Source organism: Solanum verrucosum, unplaced genomic scaffold, assembly GCF_900185275.1.
Source record: "Solanum verrucosum unplaced genomic scaffold, falcon-dt-bn FXZP01000285.1, whole genome shotgun sequence".
Lineage (NCBI taxonomy): Eukaryota > Viridiplantae > Streptophyta > Magnoliopsida > Solanales > Solanaceae > Solanum > Solanum verrucosum.
The window spans coordinates 1,146,740-1,163,813 of NW_026019934.1; the positions used below are offsets into that span (position 1 = coordinate 1,146,740).

General features: G+C 33.6%; 2 protein-coding genes across 4 annotated transcripts; both read right to left on the minus strand.

Moving 5' to 3' along the window:
• Window positions 1-3,758: 3,758 nt before the first annotated feature.
• LOC125834037 (uncharacterized) lies at window positions 3,759-4,974 on the minus strand. The gene is made up of 4 exons (XM_049513218.1): window positions 4,798-4,974; window positions 4,573-4,671; window positions 4,239-4,481; window positions 3,759-4,160 (listed from the first exon to the last, which is right to left on the minus strand). The coding sequence occupies exons 1-4, from the start codon at window positions 4,972-4,974 to the stop codon at window positions 3,759-3,761; spliced, it is 921 nt and encodes a 306-aa protein (XP_049369175.1).
• Window positions 4,975-7,813: 2,839 nt separating this feature from the next.
• On the minus strand, window positions 7,814-16,373 carry LOC125834811 (probable ADP-ribosylation factor GTPase-activating protein AGD14). Of its 3 annotated transcripts, none has more exons than XM_049513963.1 (13): window positions 16,073-16,373; window positions 14,871-14,932; window positions 14,166-14,253; window positions 13,999-14,060; window positions 13,809-13,905; window positions 13,257-13,667; window positions 11,590-12,471; window positions 11,315-11,440; window positions 11,125-11,238; window positions 10,940-11,026; window positions 10,209-10,344; window positions 10,087-10,129; window positions 7,814-8,043 (listed from the first exon to the last, which is right to left on the minus strand). In XM_049513963.1, the coding sequence occupies exons 1-13, from the start codon at window positions 16,166-16,168 to the stop codon at window positions 7,989-7,991; spliced, it is 2,259 nt and encodes a 752-aa protein (XP_049369920.1). In that variant the 5' UTR covers window positions 16,169-16,373; the 3' UTR covers window positions 7,814-7,988. The 3 variants fall into 3 exon arrangements, with proteins under 3 accessions (XP_049369920.1, XP_049369925.1, XP_049369930.1); XM_049513968.1 differs by having other exon boundaries at window positions 10,209-10,338; window positions 16,073-16,332; XM_049513973.1 differs by lacking the exons at window positions 14,871-14,932; window positions 16,073-16,373 and adding an exon at window positions 14,375-14,559.
• Window positions 16,374-17,074: the final 701 nt, after the last annotated feature.

Genomic DNA, 17,074 nt, shown 5'->3' on the forward strand with positions numbered 1-17,074 from the left:
AAAAAAACATTAGACTTTTCAATGGCCAATTAAATCTAAATATAAAATACCTGTAAATTTAGCCGACTTTCCCGCTTTACCCTTCCCTTATTCTTCTCATTAAAAAATATACTACTACCTCCCAATTTTAATTTATTTTAACCAAATTATGACTTTAGATAATAACCTTTATAAAAATATGTAAAGTTGGCAAGTTTAATCACGTATAAACAATATAATTTTTCGTCGAAAGGATTATGGTGAATTCTTAACTACGACTTATATCATTTAAACACTTGACTGTTTCATTTTGACACTTGCCACTGTCGTCGATGACATGTCAAAATGTGTAAGTGTATATTTGTTGTATATATACGAAAATAAAAAGAAAAAGAAAAAGGTGAGAATGGATTTGTTTCTTTTTCTGTGTTTCTTCTATTAGGAAAAACGCGTCGGTATTTTGCTTTATGTTGACGATGCATTGACACTTTCTCCCTTAGTTAAATCTATTATTTTGTCCATCATATTTTATTATAATGTAAGATTAGCATATGATTTTACAGTTATATTGTGTAATAGGACAGGCTTAGTGGAATCACTAATGTATGTATAGAGGTCATGCATGTGTTTGCTCTGTCTTTAGATTTAAATATGTATGTATAGGTAGTTGTGTTCATGCGTGCGACTGACTGTAGTATGCAATCTGTATGGTGTTGGGTGGGTTGCACGTGTCTCTGTTTGCTGGTTCAGAATATGACAACTACTTTTATATCAATGATACATGTAGGGTAAAGTAAAATAATGCAAACTCAATGAATTGATGACCAAGCTATAATGGAGGAAAATATGCAGCTGAATGTCCTTTGATCCAAAATTTAAACGTCAAAGGGTTCAACATTTCAACAAATATAAGGTTCTTTGCAATAAACTCGTTATAAAATCTAATACTTGTTGAAATGTTGTGTGTTGAAAATATGGTAAATTTGGTGACAATAGACAATCACTCATTGGCACTTTAGGTGTAGACAGTGTCAAGCAACAATTTCACTAGCAGCTGAAAATACAGATTTAGGCTCCGAAAGAAAGTGATCAAGATAGAGTTTCATTTCCAGTGATAGCCCTTACACCCAACAACATAATTCCACAATTAGAGTCTGAAAGGGAAATGATGTATGCAAGTCTTACCCATAACTTTGTGGGGTAGGAAGGTTGTTTCTGATAGACCATTGGCTAAAAAAGAAGTTTTTCAATTACAAGTGCTCAAGTAATACAATGAATGGTCACAAATCAAACAAAATATGCAAGTCCCTTGAATTCAAATACTGTGGAATAGTCCTTTCCATTCCTACGTTCAACAAGGATTAGTAAGAAGCCAAATTGCCTATCCCGTATATGAAACTTGCATACATGCCAAACTGAGGAAGCGTAAAAGAGAGGAAACTAAGGGGAGGTTAAAAAAAATACAACTTTGTCTCGATATTATTTTCCATAGGAACACCTAAGGAGTAAGTTTTACATGCCAAAAAGTAGATTGTTTATATATGTAACAAGTAACAATCCTTTTTTCTCCCACTATCTCCACAACTGCTAAGAAAAATTCTTCAAGAAATCAAATAGTAGAACTTATTCTTGAAGAATAAGCAATTCACTCGTCGCTTTGACAAATGCACAACCAAATAAGAAAAAAAAGAATATTAACTACCCATATCCTAAATATGAATGAAACCAACTTGAACATCTATTCATTCATCCACTAACAAATGGGATCTAATTTTTCTTCACTGTACCCACCTAGTTCTTGTCAAAAATTTATAAACTAGTATCAATTCCCTTTAGATCAAGACAAAGAATAAAAATCCCAACTTGACAAATCAATTCAAACACAAATGCAGAATTCCTATGAAAAATATAAATTGAAAAAATCAGAAAAGATTTTCATATTAAAATTACAAGAATCGACAAAGAGAATTAAGAAAAGAAAATGCATACCAGGATTGAAATAGAGATCAATTTTGATAGTCCACAAAAACCCATCAACTGTTTAGAGGATTAATGGGTCATAGAACTCGCTAATAGGGATGAAAATCCAACAGCAAAAACTGGGATTTGATATAATAATGGAGGATGATCATCACTCGTTAGATTTGTTTGTCAATAGCAGGACAATTACAATATGACTCTGCATCTTGTAGTTTAGCTACTTATTATTAATAGTAATAATAATAATAAAATACCAATACCAATTAAAATGAGAAAAAGAAAGAAGAAAAAAGGTTCATCTATGCACAAAGAATCTCTTGATTCATGTTATCAAGATGTCGATACACAAGAATGCAAATATTAGTAATTGTTTTGCTCCAAAAATTAAAGAATAGAAAAAGATATGTTTTTTGCCATTTGAAATTAGAATTAAGAAAATAAACTATGTCAAATAAATATTCTTAATAAACCTTAAAACAATTTTTTTGTTGACTTTCAAAAGACGAAATACAATAGTAACTATTTATAAATTATATACGTGCCTTTGTAAATAACATTTGTGAAAGCTGACATATGAATCGCATATTTATCAATCGTATTTGTGTTGACAATTGATTAAACGATTGTGTTTAATTCTGAAATGCTATTTATAAAAAAATTGTTTTTAATATGCGATTTAAGCACACATCATCTCAGAATGATACCATCAACTGCACGATAGACCATGAGTAAACACTTTTAGCAAGAGAAGAGTCATCCTCCTCACAAGGATCGACTCCTTTAAGTGCGAGGTGCGATCAACCGTGAAAAGTCAATAATAAAGAATCCACTCTCTGATGAGCGAAGGAAAGCGGGTCAAAGCCTGCCAAGGCGTCATGCCTCACAAAAAGAGTGGAAAATTGGAATAAGAAAAGGAAGAATTTACGCTCTTTCAAGAAAGAGATTATAGTCCTTTATGGCTCTTTCAACCCACCAAAATGAAAGGTTTGCACTGTACCTAACTAGAGAATCTCCTTCAGGTGCAAAGCGTAGGTCCTTTCACGAGAAATTTCCAACGAACAATTTTAACGAAATCTTTCAATTTCTTATTTACTATGTTCAACTATGTATTCCTCTATCCGTAGAGTATATTGACGGTACAAAAATGGCTATAACAAAGTTTCTCTTATTCGTATTAACAACTTCTCTAGGAGAATGTTTTATGCGGTGCACTCAAATTTCTTCCGTTTCATCGATTTTATTCGGATCCCACCCTTCTTCCGAAAAAAGGGAAGGAGAAGGATAAGGATCCACTCCTCTTGTTCCTGTTTGGTCCCTTCCTTTTGGAAGCAGTTTCCATTTCTACATCTCTTTCCACCCTTTCTTCTGTTTTTGAGGCTTCTTTCAATTTCTTAGTAAGAATGGATGAGGGTATTCTGCTAACCCCAATTAACTTAGAGCACATTTAAATCATATTTCAACTATGCGTTTTGCATATTTTAGGAGGGAAATTACATCATCTCATGAATATCCTTAGATAATATGATTGTTCATTTATATATAGTTTGTTAATTCAACATTTTGTTTCATAGAAAGAAAAAATAAAAGAAGATGAAAATAAAAAGAAAAATGAGATTAAATATTATATTAATCGATCTCTCTGTACAATAATTACAACTATTTATTAAACATGTTTGAATAATAGATAATCAATCTATGAAGTTGTTAGTTGTGATATAATTACATAATGTTATAGAGTAACAATCTACAACTAAGCAAAAAGAATAAAGAAAAAAGAGAGAGATAATTGCTTGTCATGTTTACTCGCTTTGTTTTATCTGTTTTGAAGCATTTGGATCAACTTTGATTTCGTCATTATAATTCATCTGTAAATCTTCAGTCTCATCTGAACTTTCCAAATTCGATGTTGTTTCATCAGTAGAGGATATACCATCCTCAGACAATTCGAAACCATTGTCTAATGTTGTCAAGTATTGGTCAGAGGGTAAAGGAGCACCAGAAATAACAAAATCAGTCATCATCTTATCTCCCTCTCTCATGCGATTAGAGTAAGTGACATAATCAAAACATTGTGTGCATTTTCCTCCAAAACATGATTCAAGCTTGTCCATATCAAACAAATCTTCCATTACTTTTTGATCATTTGGATACACAAACTTCACTTTCTTGTATGTCCTCTTCTCAAGGAATGGTTTTACCAACTACAAAAAAAACAAAAACATAATTCATGATGTGCAACAATGAAAAAATAAATTTACTATATATATTATTAGACTTACAATCCAGAAGGACTCAAAAACTTTTGGTGGATTATAAAGGATTGCAAGACCTAGCCTCTCTGGATAACAATCTTGCAGAATACGCGCTGTTTCCCTAGTCACTTTTACTGATATGCTAGACATGTTCCATCCTTCAAAGTCGATCAACCAAACCATTTGCTCTTGACCAGATTTTAGATCCAATATGGAATTCTCCATGCAATAAACTAGATATCTCATTTGCATCTCTACTGAGTAAGGATTCTGAAGTGTACGTAGGAGATATATATCAACTAAACATTAATTACAATTACAAAATTGATATAAGAAAATTTTGATAATTATTATTTCCTACCGGTATTCCAGGCTTCATGACAAGCACAGTCCTTCCATATTTGTCAAAATAATTGGCTTTGTAAACTTTTCCAGGTTCTGCTTGTTGAGCAATATCATCCTAATTAGACACAAACTATATATTATTATTATTTAATATGATGACATAAATGAATAATTATTGAGTGAACTATATATCTTCATTATTGTATTGATATGAAACAAACAAGCTTACATCAGTACGTACCCAACGGATCATGTTTGGTTTGTTTTCTAGTCTCCATATTAATGCTTCTTTGAGCATTTTGGCTGACCTTTTTGTATGCCAATTTCGTGCTCTCAGAAATCTTAGAATTGATGCATCCGAACACATTGCTGGAAATTTGTTAAGAGCAGGACCAATTAATTTTCTAACCTCATTCATCTGAATCACAAACAAATGAATTACTATTACATTTGAACACATCAACCTACAAAAGCAATTTATATTCTTTTTTTCTATTCTTTATTACTATATCATATTCTTATCTTACTACTTAAAAATAAATCCTTTTAATTTCATGGAGAACTTTTTACACATTAAATAAAATATTTATCGCACATGATTGTGAGGCTCTCTACATCAAATTCTAGCTCCTTAATTATAATGAAATGAGGCATATAATAATATATATATATACGTGAAAAATAGATGCTAAATGTAATGTAAATGATCTCGAATATAGAAATTAAATTAAAAAAAATAATAGAGTGGGAACCTTAGCTTGCTGCTCTGCAGATGAGAGAGAGAATTCAACTCCTTGCGACTTTTTTGATGACATATTTACCTAGTCTTGATATAGAGAGAAAAGACGGAATTAAGCATATCAACAAATTAAAGTACTGCACAATAATAGTAACTATTAAAGGTAGCACAATAATAGTAACTATATAGATAAAATTATTTTAATAAAAAGAGAATAAAACAGTTATGACCACTTAAAATACGTACACTAAAAAAGGTTAGGGTAACTGTCTAAAAATGATTAAAATGAAAAATGACGGCAATGTTTTAGTTTACATAATTTTTGTACAAGTAATAAATCAAGAAAGAAGCTAAATTGTGCGTCAGTTTGAACATTAAAAATAAATAAATAGCAAGACATGAGATATACTATATATCTTTTGATAGAGCATAATAAGTAAAGATATAAATTTCAATGCACTGTTGGCAAAACTGAAGCTAAATGCTATTAGAATATCTTACATTGTATCAGTGTTTAAAATACTATATTTAGTTGAATCACATGCAAAACATAAAAAGAGTGTCCATTATAATATCAACATTGTTAAAAGTTTATGCTCGATGGTGACTTTAATTCGTAACTATTTTCATCTACGATAATTTTCTCATTTGCTTTTACATCAATAAAATTAGACATTGTCATGCTGCGATAATTAATGTACCAAAAGCATCAACTAATAAAGAAAAGAAAATATAGCATGTTTTCAGTTATGTTACAAAATTTTGAATATAGAGCAAGTCTTTCTTATTTTAACATTGTCAATCTAAATAAACAAACTTATTAATTTCACTTTACTTTATCGACTAAGAAGAGCAAACAGAGCAAAGTTATATCTCTCAAATGAATAAACAACCTACTTAAATAATAGGTCAATAAATAAATCTTACTCTTTGTCAAAGGAATTTAAAAAATATTGCTTTTACATCACCAAGATCGAACCATTTTTCGTTATGACAAGAAAATAAATCATGTTGTTAAATGCTTTATGATCGATTAAAATAGCACACACATGGAGAATGCGAACATAAAAAGAAAAGGAATAATCACAAGTTTTGCAATTTCAATCAACATACATACATAGATATATTATCAACTATACTTTCGTGTGCACTCACCTATGATAGTAAAACTGCAATATACAAACTGAGATTCAAAAACTATTTGAAAATTCAAGTAATACACATTGAGGTTTTGATGAGAACACATAAAAGTTATTTCCTCTTTCAAGAATTTTTCTTTTTAAAATAAAATTCAACGAAAATATGTTTAAATCACGCTACTCAAATAAAAAAATCTCGTACCTTAGCTTCTTATTAATTGTGCTAGACAATCAAAATGAAGGAGAGGAATAAACAACAAAACATTGAATATCATTATCCGAGTTAAAAATGTCAAAATCACCTTTTTAGATATATTGGTTGAAATTAAAACTCGAATAAGAAGTGGTAGAAAAAACAATGCATTACCAATAGAGTTGAGATTTGAAAGAGAGAAGAAAACCCATAAGCAAGAAGAAGACAATTATTGTGATGCAGAAATTGTAGGAAATTTGGATAATAGTGACATATTTTATTATATATATGTGAAGAAAAATAAAACCAATCATATGTTTGCATCAAGAAAGCTCCGATCTTTCAGCAAGTAACTGGATGGTATAGAAAAATGGTTGACAAAAAAAATGAAAACCGATGGTTATAGGGACATCTAGTTGAAGATTCTTAACTACTTTTTGGATAATATCATGTTTTTAGTTTTAATTGTATTTTACATTACATTAACATAGTCAAATAGATACATACAAGTTTCTCATTATTAGTTCATATACCTTATTTCTAACCTCCCAATTTTAATTATCACATTCTTATTTTCATCATACCATATATTATTTGTATCACATACTGATTCTTATTATTCATTCCATCGGTTTTCGGATATTAATATTATTGTTTTTTAGAAATAAAGTAGAAAATTACACAGCAAATAATTTTAATAATTAAAAAATGGTATTCCTAGGAAAAGTTGCTTGACTTGTAATATAATAATTGTACTATCAAGATAGAAAATCAATCTAATGGTTGTAGTTCCACCTAGTATCACTACCTAATGTGCTTGCTTTTCGATAGCTATTTAAGACATAATTCATTAAAGAAAAAAAATTGCAAGTTTAGCTGCTTCATATTCACGATTTTGAAGTTTGGTTTGCTAATGTTTAAAATGAAGCTTCACTTTTAGCCTGTGGTTTTTGTCTAAAGTTTCATTCAATGTCCTAAATTCTTCAAGTGAATAGTCATCCCCGATAAAATTTTTAAAATTTCAGAGCATTCTACTTGTTTATAAGTTTGTATATATCGATAAAACTACGAAGGGAGCTGACAAGAAAATTAATAAGGCGTCGTCATTTGCAGCCAAAGTAGCCAACAAGGACATTCTCAAAACATTTCAGCCAGATCACATCAACAATAGTATCAGAACACACTGTAGGCCTCAACAAGAAAAGGCATTGCCTAAACACAAGCGTTTGAAATTTGGTAATTTCTGCCTAGTTGTCTCGATACTTTTTTAACAATACAAACATGGCCAATACATGAAATACATAGGAATCTAAAAGTTGAAACAATGACCTAGCTGATCCAACAACTAGTTGAATACAATCCTATGCAAATGGATTTCCGCTAATAGGAGCAACTTGCCCATGTGTCGGCACATTCCTGCACAAGGAACAATCTAGTGAACACTAGAATCTTTATAAGATAATGGATACATCCAAAACTGCACTACACAGAAAGCAAACTCTTCAAGATGTTTTAAAACCTAAATACTATAAACTTAGAAAAAATTTAAAACATTCATATTTTCGTAATTCAAAATAACTCAAAAAAAATAATTATTTTTTGAAATAGCTATATGTGACGTCCCGTTTATCCCATCTCGTTCCCTTCCGATCCGTCTCGGTTCTATCTCGGTATATAGTGGGACGGGACGGAACCGAGCCTCCATCCCGGTAATTCCGGTCCGGTTCATCCCGATACCGGTCAACAACCCGGTCAAACCGTCCCGTTCTGGTCCTGTGGTCCCATTCCAGTCTGGTGCCCAGCCTTAGCCACAAAACACACACACAAATACACGTTTCAACAACAAAATCTTCCAGGCTTTCTTAAGCACCTCCGTCTTATTACCAGTTCTGCCCACTCCATGTAATACAATTTTCTGTGAGAGATTTCAACCCCACTCCCTCCATATAAACTCATCACCTCTTTCTCCCAAGGAAAACACCAATGCGGGATGGTCTTCCTAAAATTTGTATCTCACATGATCACTCAGTCATCCCATTTCAAGTGAACCCCACATGATGCCCCAATCATCCAGCTTCAAGTGATTGGTGCCGTGGATAAAGACTACACACTTGCAGATATGTGTTCTCCAAGGATGTTCCCCCAAAATATACACCTCTATAGAATTGTATTCTAGTAGCACAAACCCACATTATATCTAGTGCATCTTCAAATCTTCTATTCCCATATGTATTCCCCCTTCTACAAACTCACTCTATAAGATTTACTCCACCCTACAACCATATTTTGAAAATGGCAATCTGCCCCACCTTAGAACAATTAATTATCTACTAATCCATATTTCGTAGATATTACCCTTCCATAAATAGACTCCTCTTGAGAAAATCCCCACGATTCCAGAAGTGCCGCCTTGAAGGTGCGCAACCTTATAATTCAAAACCCCCATCAAGTGTGAGCCAATTCAGTATATGTAATTTTTGAATTGTAAAGAGATAGGATTAGAGGATTCAGATCAACTTTTTGAATTCTTAGGATCCTTGTAAGTATTATGCTTTTTGTTCTTTTCTGATTTTTTAAAGGTCCCCAAATGCTGAAGAATACAATGTTTACCAATTCTCAAAAAAAGTATATGTAATCCTGAGACTGCTTCAAACCATACTACTGCATCAGATAGATGCTGAAGTTCTTTTTTATTTAATAAAGAAATAAATTACATAAAAAGAGGGCAAACCCCTACCATACAAGGTATACCTAAAAGATAGAAAACCTTACAAAAAGTGAGGATACAGTCGTACTTCTTGTTCCATCACCATTTATCTCAAGCCCCTCAAATTCTCCTTCCATCATCCTATCCATAACTATATGTAGTCCCTTAATCCAACACGAGATTCTAAAGGATACAAGGGAACACCTAGTCTAATTCCCCTCGAACTTCGAAAAAGATTTCGAAATCTCCAAAAAGAAGGAACAAAGAAAGATTTCTTCTTAACAGAATCAGTATCAGCTCTAAGACCTTCATAATCATTTTAACCACTATATATGTCCCTGCAATTAGATTCAGCAGCCAGACACTGATCTACCACAACAAATCTGGTGAAAACACGAACTGTCACTAGATTAACTCGGCATCTAACAATCCCCATCTACTTCTTGTATGTTAACTGTACTTTTGTACGTATTATCATAAGCAATTCAACAGCACCAGCATTCTTGTGGACACACAAAATTCCCACCAGACAGCAGATACCATCTCCCAAATAACCACACAAGAACAAAATATAAATTAAGTGGAAAGTCTGTCAAAGTGTCAAATATGTTCAAGCATCTTCATAGTAGAGGACCTGGGCATTATGTTATAGTCTAGCAAGTAGAGAGCTAATATTGCTGATGAAATAAGATTTTACTAAAAAAAATTTGCATATTGTTTACAACGAAAATGGAAAAAGTAGAATGACTCACGATATTTGATTGCCAGCTGGTTGTGAGGAAACAAATAATGTCCCTACAGAGAGAGGACATATTTTGAGAGGCTGAAAGTTTGACAGAAGATAAGACTTCTTGAAAAAGTAAACATCACATACCATGCTGTCCAGCAGGAACATAAGTTGTTGCTGGGTTCTGAAGAAACCAAGATTCGGTCACACCACCAACAAAGGAAGATGACATCCCATCACTTGGCAATGCAGCCTGTAATGAGCTCATGTCCCAGTACTGTGGCTGAAATAAATCATTCTCACATTAGAATGCAGCAAAGCAACATTTTTTTTTAGGAAATCAAGTTTTAGAAGGCATTCATGTGTGTTACAGTCCCACTTTGCTTGATGGTACGGGGTTATTGTCTTCTTACATTGGTTTCCTCATGAGCTAATTTTGGGCTTGAATTAGGCTCAATGTCTACTTCATCACATGGCATCAGAGGCAGGCTCGGAAAGAGGGGGGGTTGTAGAGTCCCACATTAGTTGAGTAAGGGTTGTTGTCTCCTTTCATGTTTTTGGACAATCCTTACCTCAAGAGCTAGACTTTGGGATTGAATTAGGACCACCTAAGGCCTATTTTCTTTACAATGTGGCCTGAAATTTGGCCTAAATTCCTAGTGTAAATATCAGATAGATCATTTGCAGATCAACATAAGAAGCCTCCTTTAGTATTTAAAGGAAGCAATTGACCCCTAAAAGTTCTTTTTTTTTCTTGGAGGGGAGTGCTGTCAAGGGAGATTTTTCTTGACGTAGATGAACTCGGATAACCAAAAACAAAATGTCAAATTCTCACACTATATTTTTCAGAAAACAATATAATGAAAAATGTGATTTACCATATTGCTGCATTCCATGTCAGCATCGTAAGGAAGATCAAATGGGTTGTTGGACTTCTGCTCATTTGCATGTGAATGCACTCCTGTCTGTTAATAAGAACCTTATGTCTAAGAAGCAGGAAACAGCATACTGATATCTAGATGTTTAAAAGAGTGGCCAAGCACAGGTGAGTAAATTAACTGACCGCTACAGGAAGAGTGGACAATCCAGAGGACGAGGCACTGACATATGATGGAAAACTAGTAATAGGATATCCACTATCCAGCACAGCTCTTTGACTTTGACCTGTTGCTACATTCTGCAGAATAGAAGTCTTTAAAAGCAAAGGGAAGAAGCAAACTCATAAATTTTAACCATGCTAGGAAGATAATTACCTCTACTCCTCTTAAGCCCATGTACTGATCATCAACTAGATCATGGTTCATTACAACTTGTTCCTTACTATTAGGCAAACTGTTGAGAGCTAAGTGGTCATTAGAAACATCAAAGGCACTCCACAACTGCCAAAGACGAGTAAATATTATCCGACCTCATAAATTAAAGGGTTTCACATAAAAATGATAATAAATTAAGCAGAAGTTGTCAAGAGATGATTTTCAACTCATAAATTGCTTATGCCACTTCCCAAACTCAATAAGAGTACACTTACGTCAGTACTTCTTTCACTTGGAGTTGCTTCAACATTCTGCACACCTCCATGAAATGGAGCAGGCATTGATAAATTTAATGCACAAGCAGTGGAGTCTCTAACGGCTGGTCCATGAGGAGCAGATTCTATTGGTGATGGCCATTGCATGACAGAGAAAGTTGGGTCCGAATTCGGTTGAGAATCACCCTTTAATTGAATCTTGTTGGAGGTAAAGTTATTACTTCCAGGGAGTGTCACGTGCTGAGGCACATCAAATGTTGCCCATCCATCATTTCTCTCTGGATCCACATCCAATGACTTCTCAGTGACCGATTGCTGCTGTGTCTTTTCAGGTAAAAAGTCAAAAGAAGTATGGCCATAAGCAGGTGTCGGTGCCAGGGTGAACTGTTCGATGCCTGTTGTTGCTGCGTGCCGCTGCATATCAAATGTTGCCCATCCTTCATTTTTGGAAGTGACTTCACATGATGGTTTTTCATCAGCACTTGCAGCTGAAGGCAAGTTTGGCACCTCCGAGAAAAAGTCCAAAGATGAAGGTGGGAGAGTAAGCGATGGTTGATGTGAATTACCAATTGGACCAGTAGAAATAGATGGCTGAAATAAATCTATGGAGCCATTTGGTGATGACACTGGCAAATGAGACTTTGTTGAAATTGTAGGTGGAGCGTTTTGAGCAACTGAGGGAGCATTGAACAGATCAGGGCCATCTGGATTTCCGGGTCCCACTGATCGTGGCAAAGAGGGGAAAGTTGACAATTTACTAGAGTGAGTGTCTATTGATTGCTTTGATTCTGAAGTAACATCCGCTAAACCAACAGAATTTACAGACTTGAATGACAAGGAATTGCTGTCAAAGGATTCAAAACTTCCAGAAGATGCAGTTCTCTGATTTAACAAATACCATCATGTCAGTTTCACAAGGAAATGCTGCAGTGAAAAGAACAAGTAGCCTTTTTCTATAAGTCAAATAGAAAGAAATCTGAGTTCCACTTGCATGATCATAATATCCAAATTACATTTCATCGATCATGAATTTAAACATGCTCAATGATTTATCTTCAATATGTATCATAATCGAGAACAAAACCCCTTTTGAAAAAAAAAAATATAGTAAACCCAAAAGATATGTATAGTAAGTCTTAACTATCCCACCTCGCTAAAAGCTTCTGTAAGATTGTCACTTTTCAACTCATAAGCAGATGACTGTCAAGTGTCAAGCCATCACATTTCCTTCTTTCTTTTATTTTTATGAAAATGGCTATTTTCTTGTGTGACCTTTGGCACCTCCACTTAGAAATCAATCTATTATAATATGTTGAGATAAAAATGTTAAAACTCTCTACATTCTGCCCACATGCTTTGCCAAGGTTCATTGGTTGTTCATGGACAATGAGGGGCCCTTCTTGTTTAGCTTGGAGAGTCATATTATCATGCCCATTTATGACATGTAAGGACTAAACCAGAAAGAGAAGAATAAATTCCTTAATAGCATATTTTCATTAGTAAGAACACTCTAACCAGGAACTCAACCAGAAAGAGGAGAAAAAGATAACTTAACAGCATATTCTGATTAATAAGAACACCCCTAATCCAGAGCTGAATATGCTCCACCAATGAATAACAAAGTAATTTGAAGTTTAACATAGGTAAATAAGTAATAATTAAATGACCTGTGCTCGTAATATTCTTCCAGCATCTTTCTTGGCATGCCGTACATCTTCATATGAAATATCCCTTGAGGTGTCACTTAAGGGACTTCCGATGCCTCTCTGAAAGTTGGGACTCTGTGCTACAGACCTGAATGGATCACCTCCACTAGACACAGAGTAGTCTGAAGCTCTGGGATTAGATCCTTCATTACCAAACCTATCATCATACATATGATCACTTAAACGACTAGGACTCAAGAAACTCGACACCTTTCCTTCGTAAAGTCCCCGATCTGATCCTGGCTTTCTAGAGAGTGCTGGTGCATTTTTCCCATAACGCCGTTCTTCATACTGAAAGTCATATGGTGGACTTTGAGAATAGGAATGATAAGAACTTGCTCTCCTCATATCATCGTCGTGGTTTCTCAAGTTCTGACAACTCAATGGATATTGAACACATTAGTCTGGACCCAGTGTTGATTTGAATATTATGACTAAATCATAGCTAGAAGTTTCAAGAAATGTTCTAGTCTAAAGTACTGCATAGACAAAATATTACTCCAGATATAGTACCTGGGTATCTCTAGGAGGTCTATCAGAGGACTGCGCCCCAGCATATTTTTTATCAACATAGACGGTCTTTATAAATTCCCTCACTTTATCAACATTGCTGATGAGAAAAGAAAGTTAGGATTTTGTATCTTGAGGTTGTAAATTTACAGGAACCTAATAATCTACTAACAGTAACTTGCTAATCTTGTACCTGTTATTAGGAAGCCACTGACTTTGTGGGTCCCAACTTTTTAAATATATCTCTCTGGCCCGCTGAAAAAGTAAGTACAGGACAAGAGAATCTTAACTTCAAAGTGAAGAAGAACCAGCAATTATTTTACCTGATTTTTTTATCGGTAAAGAATACAATATTTTCACCTGATTACCACCCTGTTGAAGAGCTTCCACTTCTTGGGAAGTAAACTTAGACATGGAAACTGACTTCACACGGTGAGTAAACTCACGACTGCAATGGTAAGATGAAACATTTTAACTTTCACATCCTGATGTACAGGTACTCAAGTTTACAAACATAATAGAAAAAACATCACAAGCAGACACGAGAGGAACTTAAAATTTTACTTTACCACTGTTTTTATTTGGACAATGCTTAGACAATGAATTTAGATGAACATCACTAACCTGTTGCACCCTCACATGATAGTTAAAAATTAACACAAGGATGGACCTTTTCTTTTTTATGAAGTAATAAGAAAAAGGATGGGCATTTTCTTATCACAAAATGCCAAACTAATTTTTCAGGACATTAGTCCAATAGATTTCAGACAGATTGACTCCTGAAGCAGCTAAAATTAACTATGCATTTTGAAATTAGCTACTCCGCTGTAGTTAGAAAATAGAAGTGCCAATGAATTTTACAATTCTGAACAGAAGAAACCCTCTTGAATACCCCCAGCAGCTTTCCCTACTTTATTTCTGGACTACGCTGAAAGTATAGAAATTGTACAGTATAGACATAAAGAGGAGCAAGACCCCCCCCACCCCCCCTCTCTCTCTCAAACAAGGTTCCCGTACACATTATGCAACTAAAGATGTAAAGAGCATGCAAAATGGTACACTTACTGTATTCCGCTGCATGTCATGCAGACAAAGGTCCAAAAGTTTGTGCACACATACTGGGGACCCTGCACATCGTAATAGATGCAATGATTGATTGATTCAAAATGAAAATGAGAGCCAAAACTATTGACTAAAATAGTGAACAGAGGATAAACAGATTGGTGACATTAGCTTTCTACTGTTCATCTCAAGGAACTACTCCTCCGATTCTTTTTCCGGTAACTATAACCAATAAGTTTGTTTCAACTTTTTGTCACTTCAGAATACCAAGGCGGCATTATTTATTCTCAATTTCACTCTTACTACTTCAAGAAGGCATATAGTCACTGATTACTCATTTAAGAAAGAGATAAGAGTCGAATACCCCTCATAACTAATGTGAGTTTCCTTGATGGCATCAAGAGGATGAAGTGAGTATGAAAGAGAATGTGTTAACTCCTGCTATCAAATGGCTTTCTTAATGAGTGTGCCAAAACCTCTAAAGATAGATAAAAATGACCTAAGGTGTAATTTGTGCCAGTTTCTTGTTTTAAGTTATAGTGCTCATTTCTTTATGTAAACGCAAATATGAAGCAAACAATATGAGAATAATTATAAGAGGCAAAACACCACTGATGCATAAGTACATTCTACTGGGAAAATATATATCAGTCATACAACCCATCCTGAAATTTGTTGGGTTTGACTTGATTACATGAATCCCGTATACATTATACTTTATTCTGGTTCATTTCATTCCAATACATAAAAAAAATCATCTTTTAATACAAATTTAACGGTCCAAGAAACTTAAGGTCCTCTTTTTGATAAAAAAAACTTAAGGTCCTTTTAATTCAACACTTGTATCTACCCTATTCACGTCCAGTTCATTCTGGTATTAAAAGTTGTCCTTTTAAGACAAAGTAGAGATTCTCTTAATGTCACACTTATCCTACCGTATCGACGTCTATTTCATTCATTACTTAAATCTCATCTTTGAACACAAAGTAGGGGTTCTCTCAAATACCTCTCCTCTACCTACCTTTTCATTGGAATACAAAAGTTTGCATTTTTACCTTATTCATATCCATCTCATTCTAACAATTGTATTTTCAAACAAATTAAAGGTTCCCTAAACTTTAACAAGAACAAAATGATGAACATGAAAAATGAAAGTAAAGTGGAAAATTAAAAGAAAAGATAGAGAAATGAATAGAATAAGAAACCAAGCTATTGCAGTTGATGCATTTGCGATTGGGAGGGAGCTTGAGAAGCCCTCTTATTATCTTCTCGTTCCTCTCTTCTTCTCTCCTGCTACTCATGCTTGTAGGTTTGTTTCCCCCAATAAAAAAATTGAATTCCCCCAACAAAATTGGGGGAAATTGATTGAAAAAAACCTAGGGTTTTAAGTATGGATTTTGAATTTTGTGAAGGAGGAATGAAGAGAGAGGCATGAAGCAGCTCTCGCTCTCGCTCTCTCTCCGCCTTCAGATTTCAACTTGAGGTTCTTTTTTTCACTACTGCTGTGCTGTGGTCTATATTCAAATTGCTAATCATTTCTTTTTAAAAAATCTTGTCATCATGTGTTTGTGTCGTCAAAAAACACCACAATAATACTTCCTTTTCACATTTTTTTTATAAATAGTTAGATTTGTCATTTTATATAATCAATGCATAAATTATCATATTATTCCTATTATACTCTTAATAGAGTAGTTAATTAGTCTTATAAATATATATTTTGACCAAGCTAGAAAAACTAAGAAGTAATCATATTCAGTGGAGTAGTACTTCATACATTGATTAATTACTCTCTCCATTCACTATTCTATAAAATTTGATTTTGAAAATAAACTCAAAAATTTAAATAGCCATCCAAATGCATTTTAAGTTTTGAAATCTAGCATATTCATCATTTATTGAAAAATTGACTTAAGAAAACATTAAATAAGGGTAGAAAAATAAATTTACTTAATTTTTTTAATGCAAGTCCAATCTAAAAAGGTGGCATATAATTTCCTAAGGAATGAAGGGAGTAATAGGCTTGTGGCCACATTACTACTTTCTCCCCATCTGCATATTTATTTTAATTTGTTTATGTTATTTTCCTTCTTTTTTTAAGTATGATTTAAAAATTATTTTGATAATTTTTATTTTATATTTAAGATTATGAGATTAAAAAACATTATTTATATTTTGAAAGTAATTGATGAAAAAAGTTTATTTAC